The sequence below is a fragment of the Cyanistes caeruleus genome, chromosome Z, assembly GCF_971803275.1.
Source record: "Cyanistes caeruleus chromosome Z, bCyaCae1.hap1.1, whole genome shotgun sequence".
In the NCBI taxonomy this organism is placed as follows: Eukaryota; Metazoa; Chordata; class Aves; order Passeriformes; family Paridae; genus Cyanistes; species Cyanistes caeruleus.
In genome coordinates this window covers 73,491,887-73,509,785 of record NC_141732.1, presented here as the reverse complement: position 1 = coordinate 73,509,785, position 17,899 = coordinate 73,491,887, and the positions used below count along the sequence as shown (strand labels likewise).

Sequence of the window (17,899 nt, the reverse complement as noted above, 5' to 3'; positions counted from 1 at the left end):
GCATTGTGGGATATGCAAATGATTCTTAGTGTGTTGCTTAGGAATGTCCAGCTTCTGGAGACACTCAAAATGCCTTTGAACATACTCTGCTCAGCTGCTTTTTAAAAACCTGAAAGAGCACTCAACCAATACTCATCTCCCAAATGTCAGAGTACGTGGAGGGAAAATTTTCCTCCCTCGCACTGTTTCTGATTGGGCATCACATTTTCCTGTGACCTGTGTACACATCCTACAGTCTGACCTTTTCCTTGGTTCCAAATAGACTTGCCAAACTCCTCAGCTGCTCCCTGAGAGCAGTATTTGCTGCATGCTTGCTGAGAATGTGCTGGGGAAACTTAAGTGCCCACATCTAATTTGTGGTATCAGGACTGTGCAGCTGCCTCGTATTCCCCTCACAGGAAAAGTCTCCCTGGCCCCAGGAAGTGGAGGGAATTGCTGGTTTTAAACATGTACTCCTCCCTGCATGGTTTGAGCAGAGTGCTGATGTCCCACTACTTTACAGCTCTCTGGTGGCTGCCAAGCACGACTGCTCCATGCAGAAATACCAAGAGTCTTCCTCATGGATGCCTCATCTCTCTGGGTAAGTGAGGAAGGCTTCTGCCCCAGGTTCAGGTGTGACTTGCTGCTGGCCTGTGACCAGGACACAGGAACCGTTTCAAGAGCCATAACCTCAGACCCCAGAGAAGCTCTGCTCTCTGCTCCACAGAGAAATACAGTTTCAGTTGCAAGATGGAGACTAACCATTGCTAAAAACAGCCCAATAGTCAGGGCAGTGATGTGGGATTTGCTTCTGTTCCCCAGGCCTACGCTGGGTGACATTCCTGGGAGTGTTTGCACCAAATATGCATCCCAGTGTCACTGCAATTATTGTCCTGCTGCTCAGCCCAACCTGGGCTCCTCAGGGAGGCTGTGCAGGCAGGCAGCAAAACCCACAGCTGGTCAGACAGCAGTGTTCCATTCCCCTTGGCATTTCTGGCTACTGAGCAAGCTTTGAATGAGCTACCACAGGCATTACTGAGGAGACACAGAGATGGATGGATGTGCTGTGACAGCCCTAATTTTGGAGTGGGAGTGCTCACACAGTGCATGGTCAGCAAGCATGTCTCAAGGTCACTTGTGTCTTCAAAGCAAGTGGACTAGGTTTGTGGTTCAGATGTGATGCATGCAGCACTAGGTCTTCTGCAGGGCTCCAGCTGATGGCTCCATAGCTCTTGATTCAAATACCAGTTTCACCTAACAGTGCTGTTAGCAGCTTCTGGAAGCTCAGTGCCTCCAAGCAGACCCCCTTTTCATGTGAGAAATCTGTTCTGCTCTGGTCAGAACATTAGATGTGGTGTGCAGCAGGTACAGCTGCTGGTGTCTTCCTCTGAGCAGCAGCATGAAACCCATGTGCTTATTAACATGCCAGATGGAATCTTTGGTACGAAGTCCCTGCTAAACCACTTCTTACCCATAACTTAAAGCTACCTCTTTCAGAAGCTCTGGAGGATTCATCACAAGAACTAACAATAGGCTTCCTTCTGAAATTGAAAGCACTTCACACCCTCCCTTGACTTCCAAATACTTAGGGTCCAGTCACTTTAGTGTAACAACCTTCTCTCTTTCCTGGCTTCTGTTTGCAAGGACTTTTGTGGGTAGCTTTTGAGCATTTCATTCAGACCTGTATCTGGCTTCAAAGTCATTTCCCTTACTTGGCAACACAAAACTGCCTTTAACATGTGAGGAGCTGCTATGATACATGAACACAACTTGCTTTTTGCTTGGTGAGACATTTAAAGGCTGCTGAATTGTTACTGTTCAGAACGCGGCTTACTAGTATTAATGAAATACACAGCTTATGGTGCCAATTAGTCATCTCTCATTTACTCAGAACTCTCTCCATCCTTATATAAAGCACACACTAATCACAAACATCAAACCAAAAGCTATCCCCTACCTCCCACACACCACAGCACCAAGGGTAGCAAAGTGCTGGCTGAGGTCTCCTGTAGGTGCTCCAGTACACGTGGAAGCAAAGAAGGTCTAAACTGATGGAGGTGTTTCAAGTGATATGTCAGTGGAGGCTAAACAAAGCTGCAGCTGGGCTCGCATTGCTTGGACACACTTTGACTTCAGCACCAGGATTTCATCCAGCATGGTCATGAAATTCGGAAAATCCTGGTGAGGAAGGCACAAGGAAACAGTACGGAACAGTATCAGCAGGCTGGAGAAAATCAGCGTATTTTTTACACTGCAGCAGAACATAAAAGCATTCTGCAGACTAGTAGATTAAATCAGCATTTCCTTATTAAAGTCACAGCCCTCGCAGGCAAAGGTCAGTGCCTCTAAACACCAAGGTTCACTGGTAGTTTTATCTCATTACAGCTCATATAGTGGCTTAAAAATAAAAATGTATAAAGTAGCTGTTGTCACTCTTCTGCTCTGGTTAGCTTTTCAAAGGTTTGGTACTGGGACTGGTCACCCAGTTTTACCATGTACTGAACTCTGTTCCTGACACCTCTCATGTTTGATTTATGAATTATGAAATTTATGAATTTCAGAAATTCAGATTTATGAATTACGGTGAGCTAGGCCACTACAGATCAATCTTGAGAGATGCAAGGGATTTATATCCCATCAGGTCATGAGGTCTTGGCTGCAGGTCTGCCATGAGCAATACCAGCACTGTATCCAGCCTCAGCCCAGGGAACTCTATCTTCCATACTGTGATTAAAACTGAAATGGAGTTTTAAGCCTTTTTCCAGTAAGGCTTGTATTAATAAGGTGGCACTTGGAAGTGTTCTGCTCTCCAGCTGAGAGTATTTTGGTGCCTTTGTCCACCAGGTCTGTGCCTGGGAGGTGTCAGCATCTCCAGGGCTGGGAAATTCAGCTGCTGTGCATGAAAATCAATCATGCAAAAGCTTATTTGGCAGGACTCCAGCTGTATCTCCTGCACTGTATCTCTGTCCTGCAGGGAAATCAGGACAGTGATGAAGACTAGCCCAGCTGCTGTGGCATATTTTTCTTAAGCACTTTAAATATTGCTTTGTTCAGTGTGTGGCTGCTCTTGGCAGGAGTTTCTCCTGCGGCCAAAGTTTCATGGCTAGAGAAGCTGAAACCATCTGAAAATGGAAGGAGGGAAGCCAATGCATGAAGCCCAAGCAAATTTCATTACCCAGAAAAGGTCATGCTACTACAGGGTATGTTATTCACACACTGCTGGAGGCCTGGCAAGCTTGTCAGAATTCTGATAGCCAGAAAAAAACTGCTTGCTGCAAGGGGCAAATAAATTTGGGGGGAGAGCTGGCGTCCAGCGACCAACAGACTTACAAAGAACAATCTCAGAAGATTAAAAAAAAATTACGAAGATGAAAGATAGCTTTGTTTCACTGCATTGTCTGCCATAAAGTGAATACAGTTTATGTCTCTCATGCTGCTTTGTGGACTGTATCTTATCTGTAAAACAGCATATGCAGCTTGAAATCACAGTGAATAAGCCACATGGTAGCCCCACTCCAAAGTCCCTGAGGGAAGAGTCCCTCTACTTCAGATCTGAACTGTGATAGGAATTGACATGGTTTGATAGTGCAATGCAGCAATGCAGCTTGGCTTTACTGAGAAGGTGAGGGAACTGGGAAGGCAGGAGTTCTCACTGGAAAATGTTCAGTCTGGATTTTCACATAGCTGTGACATGCATCTGTTGGGATGCAGGAGAAACAGAGAACTGGGATTGCCTAGCTAGCAGCGAGGCCATGCAGGTGCCAGTTTTTAGGTCTAGGCTACACCATCTGAGGCAAAGATAAGCTAAGAAACACTTGAGTAACCAAAGCCAAGAGTGTGTAAGGCACAAGCCACAGTGATCACAACACTGGAGTAAGCGAGTGCAGGGTTGTTAGCACACCAGAGGGAAGTGGCTGCCAATGCCACCAGTGTCCTGCCCTAGGTGTGTGCTCTGTTGTGTGGTATCAGCTTACTCATCCCAACCTGAAAGAACTAAAACATCACAGGGACAGATGGCCTGTCTGGTACAGTCTGCCCCGTGATGCAAGATAAGGGAAGGCTCTGTTATCAGAGACAAAGGCTTCAGGGCCAGCCCATCCGTCTCCTGTTCCCCAAGGCCCTGGCAGAGTGGAGACTGGCAGACACAACAGGCACAGAAAATGAGAGGCCTCTCCCAGGACTAAGACCTTGGAAAAGGGGTTGAACTGACAAGGAACATCACATTACCAATTCAATTTAATAATCTCTAAGATTAATTTATGCATGTTCAATGGGCACCAAAACCATCATCTGAAATACTTACCATTGCTGACATCTGATTTATCAAGCACTCCTCTTTGAAGCACAGGCATGCCATTTCATCCAGCTGCTGCTGATGAGCACGAATTACAGTCTGTCTGATTAACAAAAAACACACACTGGTTAAACAGCCTGTAGTGTAATCACTGCTTGTAATCACAGCTGGCCTCAAAAAACCTTCAAGAAAGAGGAATACCCCAGAGGAAGCCTTGCTGTCCTGGCACTCGGGAAGGGCACACCAGTGCTCCATAAAGTGCATTGGACTGCCCTGATCCGGGTTTCAGGATGAACTGGGTGACTGAGGGCTGCTCACAGAGGAGTGACCACAGCACTTCCTTAGCACAGGCAGCATACAAGAGGTTTTTACTGTAGGAGAATCAAGGAGCACAACAATCATCTAATTAATTGCTGAAGTGGCTTATAACCATGAGTCTGTAAGTAATTTCAGTGAGAACCAGGCCAAGTAGGAATGCAGTGCTGCTGTTGATTCCTCTGAGCAAGTCTCACTGACCAACAATGTATTTTCAGTCAAGGGAATGCAGTCCAGTCTCTGGGAGCTGACAGTGGAAGCTCAGAGTACTCAGAAGCTTTATATCTACATCTTCTGTGACTGCACAGCTGCTCTAGCAGCTCTTCTTTTCATTAATGGAACAGCTACAACCTGTTTCTTCATGGAAGGTTTTGATGTATTTTAGGTACTTTACAGCTTATGGTAAGCCAATTAATTACTGTGAACTGCAGTTTATATTATAATATTTATTCCTCTAGCATTATCTTAGAACCTCTAATAGCATAATCTGCTTCCTGTAGGATTTTTAAATATCTCTAAATAACAAGCAACCATATATTTTTAAGATAATTACTATAAATTATGAATAATCCTACAATTATTTAATAGAATGATTAACCATTGGTTTTTTCATACATATTTACATATCATATACAAATAAAGGCAAATGTATCACATGTCCAGAATGTCTAAGCTTTATTACAAACTTCACAATGAGCAAGACTTACTGTGCCTTTTCTAGGGCTTCCCTCTGCCATTTCCTCATCTCTGATACAGCACTTGGAGAGCTGCTGCTGGACATGTGTGGGGGACACTTTGCATTTGCTATTGGCTTATTATCTTTGGTTGCAAATCCTGCATCTGCAGCAAAAGTCTCTTGTGTAAAAATACTCTGCTTTAACTTGGTTTTTAGCAACCCTGTTTCCTCATTTCCGAACGATGACTTGGCAGGGTCTTCAGAATGGGTGAGGTTCTCATCCCTCAGTCCTGGCTTGGGCTGCAGCAGCAAGCTGCTCTCCTGATAGGGGGACTGGGCTGCATAGCTATTTTCAGGTATTTCAGCGTTTATTTCCTCATCGTGGGCCTCTTGACTTGAGTTAGACTTCCCTGAATTACCAGCATTGTTATGCTGATTAACATCAGCACCACGTCTGCCTCCCAAGTGATCTTTGCAGGGGGTTTCACTGCAAAGTCCCCCACCCTCTCTCTCTGGCCTGGGGACCGTGGATCCAGCTGTGGATGATTCTGTCGGGTCACATCCAACAAACAAATTGCGCCGGACTCCCTGCTTGGATGAATACAATCCCAGGTGGCAGCAGCACGGCTTCACACGGCCGCAGGTGGGTGGGAGCTGCTTGTGCTTGGCTTGAGGAGATGCCAGTAGGGCACAGAGCCTTCCCCCAAGGCGGCTCTGCTCCCCCAGCTCCAGCATGCTGTCAGTCAGAGATCTGCTCCTGGTGCACTGCCAGCTCTCGTCCTCAAACCTGCTCTGGATGTCACTGTCCAGCATCTGCTTCTCAGAGTGGGGCTCCTTTTGGCTGGAAGACACTTCCTCTGTTTCAGCTGTGTCCTCACCATCGAGAGGGGACATGAGGGGAGGGGTCATGAGCTCAGAGGTGAATTCTGAGGAACAGCTGGAAGAAACACAGTGGCTAACTCCATTATTTTGAGCTTTCAATTTTACACCTCCTGCAAAGGCAGCCTTTTTATCCAAAGTGGATTCTTCCTTCTCCTTATGCTGGAGATCAATCTCTTTGCACTCTGGAGTTCCTGATTTCGACACAGGAGATATATATGGGCTTGAAGCATCCTTTGCTGGAGTTAAGGTGGCCTCACTGGAGTAAACAAGACATCTGTGTTTGGACTTGTACTCTTTGTGATCAGCTAGGAAATCCTTGCCATTTCTCCAGCTGCAACCAGGATCTTCCTGCAGGCAGTAAGGTTTTTCTGCAGTATTGCTTGGAGAGGATTCAACAGCTAAGTCATAGCTCCAGTCTGCAGAACTATTGCTGCAGTCTGCATTTTTAATGGATTCTTCTGCCTTTGGGCTACCCTCACTACAATCCCAGCTGTCATCTAATCCATGATCTTGCATGGGTATTGCATATTTAAAAAATAAATCCTGTCGCTTTTGGCCTTTTTGCTCTTCTTCAGTTACGTGTTCTCTTTCATGAAGGAAAAATGAATGTTGACTGCATTTGCTGGTATTTCTTCTTTCCACACTCTTTTGATTACAGATAGGTGAGAAAGAATCTTCACTGAAATCACTGTCATCCAGATCTTCCAGCTGCATCCCCTCTTTGCTCTGCAGTCCAGTCGGAGTAAGGCTCAGCTCCTGCTTCACTTGAATCTCCTCAGGCTTGTACTGCATTAAAAACCTCTCAAGGGGTTGATAGTTCAATTTTTGCATTAGAATAGGGGGCTGCTGAAACTGTTGGTGATAAAGACGTAAATGCTCTTCCCTTTCCTTCTGAAACGGAGGCAGGTATGTCCAAGGCTCAACAGACTCTTTAGTGCAAGTGTTTTCCCATTCCTGTTCACTGTCGGAGGGCAGATTTCCGTCTCCAAAGGCATTATCATCTCTAGGAACAAGCTGTTTCTGAACAGGTTGCACTGTCTGGACTTTCAGGCACTGAACAGGTGTTGTGTTTTGCACATACTTGTCTTGCTGGCCACTCTCTTTTGTTTCTGCTGTGGCAATGAAATCATTCACCAAGGCGGTCTTTTCAGTGTTGGGGGATAGATCATCATTTTTCTTCTTCAGGGGATTTGTTATCCGCAAGATTCCCTTCACTGGGGTGGTGTGGTGGAAGCAGGGAGTGCTAGTATTTCCTTTGTAGGCATGTTCTTTACCAATTCCCTTGGGGGTAGAGGTAAGGGGGACATCAAGTGGCTGGAGTGCTTCCGGATATGCCTTTGGTTTTGTAGCACTTGAGGGATGCTGTAGGCCTAGCTTCACCTTCTTTGGAGAGCTCTTTTCCCCAGGTGGCAAAGATAGGGTGCTTTGGACATGTTTTGGAGATAAATTTCCAGCTTTGCGACGCCTTTTCGTGAGAGGGGTAGGACATCTAATCCCTTTCTTCAGCTCTTTGACCCTGTAAAAAAGAGGCTGGATTTAGAAGATGTCATGCTTTCAGATAAATAACAGCATCTTCAGAACAAATCAATGCTTTCACATACTAAGACTAAATATTGAATTCAACATCACGGTTTGTCTTCTCCCTCTGATCTTCACAGATAAATCAAAACTCCTCTGACAAAATGCCAGGACTTTTGGACAAATCTATGGCAGTCTTTCTAGGTGCTTCCTTGATCAGTGCATAACAGGTCAAGTGAGTGGAAATGGCCTCAGTTTCAATGCAAGGGGGTGGTATTTCCACACATAATAATGCAGCAGAACAAGCTGGTATTCTCCACAGCACATCAGAGTCCCACAAGGCTCCAAGTAGGACTTTTGGAGTAGCTGAAGAGGGGATTTTTAGCTCAGGTGGCTGCTAGCACAGCAGGTGACGTGGGCTGGACTGCACTGCTCCTGGATCAGACTCAGAAGTGCAACTGTGAAGAGCTGATTAACTGATATCACCCTTTCCCTACCATCCTGACCCTCAGCTGTTCCCTCTGCTCCTCTTGCCCCTCATGGTCTTTTAAGACCAGCATTGCACAGCCTGTAATTTACTTCCTTCTGTGTAGGAGGGAGTGTGAAGGACTTGCACACATTCTAAGTAGAATCATAATACAAAACTAAACCAAAACTTTTGAATGCCAAGGTCAGTAACCCTGCAGTTACAGGGCACACAGTGATATTTTCATCGCTGAAAGCAGTCATCAGAAAGTACTTACAAGACCCAAAAAATTTTAAGACAAAATATAACAGTTGGAATAGGTAACAATTTTATTAGCTTTGTAAAGATTCTATTTCTTGCTTAAATCAACATTTTCAATACAACTAAAATAAAATGTAGTGCCCAAACATCACACATTACTTTTTACTTTGTGATTTTCACCCTGGCAAGACTGAGTTTCACATCCTACCTGTCAGCATACCGCAGAGTGTTCAGGGTGTGCTCTGTAGCTGTGTGGCTCGGTGAAACATTTGCTATCATACACGTCTTGGAATTGCCAATGAAAGAGTCCTTTAGCACCTAGGGTTCAAAGGAAAAAAAATTGGGTTCTTATCAGTTCATGTCCTTTGCACATCCTGTACATTAACAACATCTACAAAAGAAATTTAACATGAGGTACTGTTTTTTGGGTTTTTTTTTAATAAATGTAGTCCTCTTGTCCCAGTTTTTCTTGCTTTTATTTGTCTACGGTTTAAAATGAATACAAGTATTAATTAGGACTTTAAACAAGCCCTTGTTCCAGATGCCTCAAGGGTGCCAATATGGTTTGAGGAATAAAGCTGATGTTACAGCTGAAGTTGAGAAATATTGATTAAAGGTCCCAGGACAGTAACTGAACAGAAGATTTCAGACTGGGGGGGAGATGGATGGTAACTCTGTATGAGTCTGGAAGGTGGTGTTTGGGTTTTGTTTGGTTTTAGCTTTTGGCTTGTTTCTTTTTTTTTTTCCATGCCAATCCCCACTGCTGGCTGGAGGAAATTTACAGTTGGCATTCATTCTGTGATTACCTTTAAAATTAAAATTTACAGAAGCTATGCTTTTCTCTCTTCCCCAAGAGAGGAAGCAGTTACTGAACTATGCCATCTATTTATTTATTTATTTGCTTTTTTGCTTATTTCTGTCCTCAGCAGAGAAACCTCTCCTCTTGCTTTTCTGCTCATTTTACCTGAGTTAATTTGCTTTGCCGGAAAGGAGTATGCATTTGTTCCTGATCCAGCGCCCGAATGCATTCCTTTAACTAGCAAAAGAAAGAATAGAAGGGAAAAATAGATCAATCATGCACTGGCAAGGAACTTAACCACATCAAACCAAACCTACCCAGGTCCTGTATCACCTTTGACTCCCACAATGTGTTGTCCCTTGCAAGGTCAATTTCTGCCCTGCCTGATGGCTCTGTGGGCTTCACCAAATGCATTTAGCAAATACAGAACTCCACAGAGCTGCTGCCTTCACCACATCTAGCTAGTCTGAAGCCAGACTGAGTGTAGGCTAGATTATGCTGCAGTTTGCAGGGCAGTTGTACTCAAAGGACAGAGCTCTTTGAGCTACATCTCTTATTTCCTTACTTCTGGAGATAGCTGATTACAGGATTGTCATGGTGATACTGCCATCAAGCATTTACAGCCTTTCTACCTTCTACAAACTCCCACTGAAAATTATACTTATTTATCACTTTAACAGCACTTTATTAAAAACTGCACCAGTAACAAGTAAAAGATCAAACTGTAATTCTTTAGTCAGGCTCTTATAGTTATATTTAATTCAATCACTACTTGTAGAGTGTCCAGGTATCTTCTTAGTTTCACACAATACCAAAAATGTACACACTCCAATTTTACAGTTTCTTTTAAAAGAGTTTCATGGGCTTACACTCAGGAACCAGAAAATTGTTCAGGCTGGAGAAGACCTTCAAGATCAGACTTTTTTCTATTCAGGTCCCAACTCCCTGTGACACTCAGTTATTAACCAGCAAGTACTCAAGAAAGCATGAAGTACAGAAACATATCCACCTCACAGGCTACCTCCCAGCACAAACACTAATATTCCAGTGCAGGAAAAGCCTCTGTGCAAAGGAGCATCTACATTCCCAAAGCAGAGTAAGCCACCTCCTGTTTACAGCACACTAAGAGGTACAGTTGTGTGCACTGACTTCTGTACTCCTGCCTCATACTCAGGAACATGTATCACCTTCAGCCTCACTGGGAGAAGCCCCCAGTCACCACTGAGCTTCAACTGTCTGCATTAAAGAAGGTGCAAAGCTTTCTGCAGCACTTACAGGCACTTCTGCTTTATCTTAGATGGCATTTTTCTGCTCCTTTTTTCCTCTTTGCCTGACTGTGGACGCTTTTTAAAACAGTTTGCCTTACGAGTGCATTTCTTCCTGTTCCTTCCTCCCCACAAATAAATTGCTAGTTTTTATGCTCTTAAGTCTTTTATTCCTGATTTGAAAGAGAAGCCTGAGTTTAAGTGGCAAAAATAACTGGCAGAAACAGATGTGCTCTTATTAAACAAACAAGGCAATTCCAAGCTAGTATTCTTTAAAAGGGACAAAATCTTCTATACAAAGTATGGGACACTTATTACACTACACCTAACATTCTCCATGCTATGTTTACCTGTATTGCAGTAAGAATGGATTAAAAATACAAAATTTTCATAAGGATAACTCTTCCTTCTTAAATTGTTTTTCAGTCATGAGATAAATTAAACTGAACACGCTTAGTACCTTGGTTATTTTTTCCTCTCCATGGAATACATACATACATTATTCTGTGGTTCACTTTCATTCTAAAAAACATGCTAGTAATTAAAAGCAAAACCTTCCCCAGACATAATAGTAGCTTACTGCTAAAAGACTTTGGTTTATTTCTGCTCCTTCCATTTTTGTTTGTCGATCCGTATCTTTGGCATCTGCTGCCCTTTCACTGCCAGCCAAGTCAATGAATGATATCCTGGGAAAAAACAAAGTTGCATTTATCTTAAGGGCTTTTTTTCCTCTTCTTTTTTTCTTTATTAAACCAGCAGGCTACAACACATGGCATCAGAAGAGTGATTAGAAATGACTACTTTTGAACAACAAGAAACATTCACTGGAAATATCTGAGATACCAAAATAAGCACAGCATCAGGAACAGTGTCAGAGGATCTTAATATTAAATAATAGAAAGTGTAGTTATATGTGATGACAGTGCAACACATTCATCTGTCCAGATAATCACTGTGTTTGTAGTTTCCTAAGAAAACAGTTAAAAGAAATGTTCTTGATTTCTCCTTCCATGTAAGACAGACAACTGCCATGTCAAATGGGAATTTCAGACAATAGGAACAGAAACTTCCAGTGTAGCAATTAATACACTGAGCTTTCAGTGATGCCTGTCATTTTTTTCTACAAAACTCCATTACTCCCTTTCACAGTCTCTAGCTCTGGGTGCCAGCTGCTGTACTGACTGTTGCACTGTATCTTTGTCTTGGTCCTTCCTCTTTTTTTGCAATGGCCCTGACTTCTTTTATTGGCACATCTTGGCACTCTTTCCTCACATCAGCTCCACCTGCTTTTCAGACACACAAACTGCCCCCAGTCCAGATGCCACACCTACATAACCTCTATACTTTTATTTCTAAGCCTGCCTGTTCTGTCTTCTCCTCTCTTCAGTGTTTGTGGCTCCCCCATTTTGCCTTGTGCTCAAAATTAGATCCTGGGCAAGAAGACTGTGTGGCAGCTAATGGAAGATTGTGTCAGCAGGATTTTGTGACACTTGGCAGTAATGCAGATGCACAGACTTTCTTCCTCAGATCTATTTCTTGAGGTTTAGTCTGGAGAAAAGATGACTGAGAGGAGGCACAATTAGTTTTTGAATACATAAAGTGGATGCCATAAGAATAAGTAAACTGCTCTTTCTGTCTGCTGCAGATAGCATCAGAGTCACTCAAATTATCAGGGAGGTTTATGTGAGGTACTCTGATTCTTCTGGCCAAAGGCAAAACATCTGTCATGGAATTATCTCCACCTGGGCTAGTCAGCCCACACTCACTTTGTAGTCAATTACAGGACAGAAATGCTTTGAGGGGTAAATGCATCTGACCTAATTTAGGTCACACTGCAGAGATCCCAGAGTGACAATTTCATTCTACTGACTTCAAAGGTGATGAGTTCACATGTGGGTATGTCCACTGCAGGCATCTAATTTAGCCAAATTAAACACTGAAGATGAGGGGATGGATTTTATTGTCAAACTCCTTCACTGAAAATTTGTACAAATGAATTTGACAAAGCTCTCACAGATGTAACTAAAACATTCTCCTTGGAAAAAGAGACAGGCCTGTGGAACTTCTCAAGTCCCTTTTAACCCTATCTTCTAATTTAACTCACACTTGTGCACTAACACCTCCTCTTTGTCTCTTGGATGTGCCTGGGTTTGACATCAGCACTGAGCACTTCTGCTTCTGGTCTTACCTTCCAGATGCCCTGTTGGCTGTGTCTTTAATTTGAATTTGGATGATAGCATGAGACCGAGAGGAATCTGAGTTAACTCCAGTAGCTCCAGTGCTACGTTCTTTTCCCCCCTTCAAAATCACCTGCAAAATAAGGGGGACATAATCCAAGTGAATTGTAAATAAAATCACAATCTCAGAAAGAGATCTTGTCCTCCTAAGATGAGGAAACATTGTGACAAATGGTTCATTCCAGCCTTAAAATTTGGTGCAAGGCAGTAGAGACTGGATCCCTTACAATATTTCTGTCAGAGCTTTGTGCATGGACTTGCTTGTAGTGACACAAAGAACTTAAAGAGCACACTGCAATTAAGAATCCGTTGCATTGCACCCTCACTCATTTTTGCAAAATATTCAAATTATAAAATTAAATTCTTTATTATATTGCTGGCATACATTTCTAGTACTAAAAGACTCAAGAGACTGACTATTCTTGGAGTTCTTTTAAAATTTCTGTTTCTCTTGTAGGTGAGTACAGTTATGCAGAAAGTCAAACAAAAAATCACGAACTGCCAAGACCTCTCTAAATTTCCAAAACAAAAGAAAAACAAAACAAAACATAATGCCAAAGTAAGGAACAAAGCTAAAAGATCAATTATACTCAGCACAACAATAAAATAATAATACAAGGGAGGAAGGCAAGGCAGTAGGACAAAGGCTCCTTCAAGACACAAATCTGGATAATTCTTTTTTGAAAACTTTAAAGGACTGTTGCAGAAAGTCTAGCATTGACTGCAGCAGGACATTCATAGTACAGTCACTAATTTCCTGTGTTGCAAGAACAAATTAAAATGTTGCCTAGCAAAATCAATACATTCTCAGCTGATAGATGTGAATTATTCGTGCTTTTCAGTGGCCAGTGCTCAATGAGCAACATAACCAACCACTGCAGCTTCCAAGCTTTATATCAGTGCTAAGTGCAGATAATTTCTGAATCAAAGCCGACATCAATGAGTAGTGAATAATCAGGAATGTGTTCAAAGCTCTTTCCACATCTGTTCCAGAATACTCAGAAGTTCTGAGTCAAGCCAGTAACATTTCTGTGTTCAAATGGGCCTGTGAACTATCTAATTTTTCCCCCCCAAGACATCTGTAAGAATTAAGTAATTTAATAGCTCTTCTGTGTGTGGAATGTGATAATACCAAGGAATTGTAAATCAACCATACAGTAAATTTTCAGTCTAACTTTCAGAAGCATCACCAGCTTGTCCTGAAGCTTGGAGTTAATGGAAAGATGAACAAGTAAATTAAGTGCAATGTCAGTGGACAATACTATGACAATTTTAATAAGTCATTTACAATATCAGGCACTTCTAATTCACACTTCCTTACCAAAAAATGAATTGAACTATGCAAAATCAGGCTAAATAGAAAATAGATTTAATCAGCTTGCTTGTTGCAGCACAACACAGAAAATTTGGCAGTGCCCTTTCAGGGCTCAGCCAGGTAGGAAAGGAAAACTGAAGCCTTGTTCATGGTGAATGTCAGCTACTATTTAAAGATCTTAATTTTACTTGCCTGTTATCATGCACACACATAAGCAGTATTTTAATCCTATTTCAGACAAATATCTCAGTCTTAAGTATTTTCTAATTTCTGTTTCTAATAGTTTCCAAATTTATATATTCTGTGCCATAACCATGTATCTTTTATATACAAAAATCCAAGTTCATTGAACTTCAAGATATGACACCAGGAGAAAATACATACCCAACTTTCAAGGTCCCTTACTGGGACACTATTTAACTTCTGGAATCTTTCCCTAAGGAATGGCAGCAGAAGTGACAGCTGTGAATCAACTGCTTGATATATGGCTAACACAAGAAACGGCTTAATGAAAAAAAGGCACTTTTAATAGAGCTCCCTGGGGTTGCCACTTAAACAGGAACTTACTGACCTTAAACAGGAACATACACTCGTGCTACACAGTAAATAATGTCTGTAAGTGACACACCTCACAGATCAGCAAATCGGGCTGCAGAAGACAAAGAATGAATCCCAAACATTACCTCCAACAGCTTATCTACAGAATCCACCTGAACCTCCCGAAGTCCAACTATCTGAACAACGTGCTTGCCATCTTCTCTTGCAAAAAGTCTGAAAAAAGAGCACAGAGATGTATGAAATCTCAAAAAGCAGCAGTGAAAACACATTCACCACATGTGGTCTCTGTGCCTCGACACTGAGAAAAAGCAATCAAGGCTAATGACAGGGAAGAGGTCCTGATATCATTAATTTATTTTCAGAGGTGAAAAGGTACCTCATTTACAAGTACCACTGACATTTCACTTCTAAAGAGACATTACCAGTGCATTTCTTCTAGTTCAAGAATATAATAAAGCAGGGAAATAAATTACCACGTTTACATTTTAGAGTTCCTGTCTCTCTTTAAAGTACATCTCAGGCTCCTCTAAGTCCTCATCAGACTGTAAATTTTGCTCTTCTCATATTCTAAGGATTTTTTGCACAGGTTTTTAAAGCAGCTCCTACAGCCTTAGAGTCATATTTCAGCATTGCCTCCAGAGGCTTGCTGGACTGAGTCACTGGGCTGCCAGGCAAAGGTGCCCAGGGAGAAGGTGAGCAGGCTCTGCAGAGTCAAGCATGTAGGAGATCAACAGGATCTTCAGAGATTGGCAAGAGTCAAATCCCCACTGGCACAGCAGGAGGGACAGCCAGAGTTTATGCTTGACCAGGGAAAGACACAATGGCTGACACATGAGAGGTGTCCAAAGAAGTTGTGGATGTCCCATGCCTGAAAACGTTCAAGGCCAGGTTGCATGGGGCTCTGAGCAACCTGGTCTAGTGGAAGTTGTCCCTACTCAGGGCAGAAAGGGTAGGACAAGATGATCTTTAAGGTTCCTTCTCAAAATATTCTGTGATTCTAAGACAGGAACTTCTGGCCACAAGAAGCTTGTTTCTCTACCTATGGATGTTCAGCTTTTATCTTACTACAGTGTAAGCAAGAGCCTGAGCTTATAACTCAAACCTAAGTCCTTATTTTTCCCCCAAACAATAAACCAGGATTCCCTACCAATGTCACAATGTCTTTTGTCAGACCTTGCATTCCTCCCTAAGTAATTCCTTCAAACAACCCTAATTAAATACATAACATTTGATATAAATGCTAGTATGTTAAATGTAATCACATGAAAACAGTAAATGATTTCCAAACAGTAACCAACTGATTCACAACCATAGGCTTACAGTAAATCATGCTTTTATTTAAATACCTTTGCCTTCCATTTAGCAGGTCATAAAGCTGTCCGCAGTAGATCTCATAAAAACTGACCAAAACACTAAGATCTTTCTTGGATGGTGATGCTTCCAGGTACTTAAAGATGTCCCTGGCAGCCAGGGCGTAGAGTCCTGGGTTCCGGTGATTCCCCATCATGGTGTAAGTCTTACCAGCACCAGTCTGTCCATATGCAAAGCAAGTTGCATTGCCTCTGTGGAGACAGGGTATATGTTTAGTGCCACATCTGATTCATTCATATCTATTAAATAATATTCTGCAATGCTGGTATCTATCTATAGTGGCCCCTTAGTAATGACGTTTGACCTGCTACTGTCTCTAGGAAACTGAAGAATGCTTAACAATGATTTCCAAGTATACCCTATGGAGATCTGATGTGGTACAAGGTGCTGGCTCTCTTCCTTTCTTTTCCTTTCCCTGCCCTCCTTAAAAAAAGGACTTTGTACCTGGCTCAGTACTCCTGGCAGAGGAATGGGTAAAAATATAGGGCTGCAGTAACCACAATGAACAATTTCTTGCCAATTTAGATTGCAGATTGGCCTCACTATGGTGTTAGATTAAATGAATGCCAGCAGGAGGGATGGAAAAGTAAGGAGAAAGCTGGGAAAAAACCAGCATAATCTCTTCTGGTGGCATTACTGGATTAGCTGTAATGTGAATTGTGGCTTTAGTGACTATTACACAGCAAGGGACAAGCCTTATTCTCCGTTTTCACTTTCCTTTTCTCAAGAGCATGATACTCTGTTTATGACACTTGGAGATTTTCAGTAACAGAATTTGTTAAATTTTGTTAATTTTCAGCATGAATATGTAATCTTTCCCTTCAAAGATTAAAAGAAAAAGTAATAATATACAAGTATATATTCAACATATATATATAACCTTGCATAGAAATAAGATGTCTCATGTAAAGCCACTATCAATTTTCCATTAATCAGGAAGTATGTAATTATGATTAAACCTCTAAGCAAATATAAATCAATAAAAATAAATCACAAGGTTATTCATAATTTCTATTACCTTATGAATTGTACAACTACATGCAAAAATATCTGTCAATAGTGTCAGGAAAGAGGTAACACTCTCTCTTTACAGATGACTGTGCTCTGCCACACAGGAACCTTTTTTAGTGAAGATGAGAGTTCAGAAATCCTGGGATGCATTTTTTTATTCTAGATTGACCATGTTGTCTCTTTGTTGCATCTGAGGTTCAATTTAACCTTCTTCTGTAACTGAGATTTCTCACCAAATGTGAATAAAGTTTACCCTGATTTATTTTTGTCCAAATTGCAAAGATATTCTGAAAGGGGGAAGGTATGCGGCAAACATGAAATGAAGATACATTTCAAAAGATGAAAAGCATAAAGGAAAATTCAGGCAACACGTAAAATTGGAAAACAGCTAGACAAAAAATAACAAATGTAAGCACTGATGCCCTACCCATTAAAAATATGCTGAATGAGTGGATAAGCTGTCTTCATATACACATCGTGATTGCTACATGACTCCGCGAAGACTTCATCAAAATAAAAAACATGCTGCAAAACAAAGATAATCTTTACATAAGAATGAATATGTTTCACTTCCCCTCCAATTCTATTCAAAGGTAAAATGAAGTACCAGAAGTCTTTCCAGTGACTTCATATGGCTTTGGATTAGGTAAAGAGTGATCTAGCACACTTAATACGCAGCACAACCCATGTAGGAACACACCAATCAGGAGATTCAGAGCAGGGAAAAAAAAAACCAAAACAAAAATTCCTTGATTTCCCATAATTCTGAAGCATAACATACCAGAACCTTTAAACAAGACCAAAAAAAAGCTAATTAAAGAAAACCTATTCATTAAATGAATCAGCCTACAGATGTACTGTCAGACTGTAACAGTAAAAAGAACTGAGAGTCAACTCTTGACTCTCTCAAAATTAGTTCTCACTTGTGACTAAGTTGTGATTAATTGCCTCT

The 17,899-nt window shown here is 41.8% G+C and overlaps 1 protein-coding gene across 10 annotated transcripts in view; it reads right to left on the bottom strand.

Annotated features, from left to right (window-relative positions):
- Positions 1-1,835: 1,835 nt before the first annotated feature.
- Positions 1,836-17,899, bottom strand: part of KIF24 (kinesin family member 24) — a 26,724-nt gene continuing 10,660 nt past the window's right edge. For 5 of the 10 annotated variants that reach the window (XM_086869464.1, XM_086869466.1, XM_086869463.1 and 2 more), the window contains 10 exons: positions 17,375-17,472; positions 15,912-16,127; positions 14,691-14,778; positions 12,644-12,765; positions 11,036-11,141; positions 9,356-9,427; positions 8,600-8,709; positions 5,296-7,662; positions 4,283-4,376; positions 1,836-2,157 (listed from right to left, as the gene is read on the bottom strand). In XM_086869464.1, the coding sequence (XP_086725590.1) occupies positions 2,023-2,157; positions 4,283-4,376; positions 5,296-7,662; positions 8,600-8,709; positions 9,356-9,427; positions 11,036-11,141; positions 12,644-12,765; positions 14,691-14,778; positions 15,912-16,127; positions 17,375-17,472 (3,408 nt within the window). In that variant the 3' untranslated portion in view covers positions 1,836-2,022. Of the gene's footprint in view, positions 2,948-4,282; positions 4,377-5,295; positions 7,663-8,599; positions 8,710-9,355; positions 9,428-11,035; positions 11,142-12,643; positions 12,766-14,690; positions 14,779-15,911; positions 16,128-17,374; positions 17,473-17,899 lie in introns of all 10 variants that reach the window. The other 5 variants (XM_086869461.1, XM_023943971.2, XM_023943970.2 and 2 more) reach the window with 1 other exon arrangement.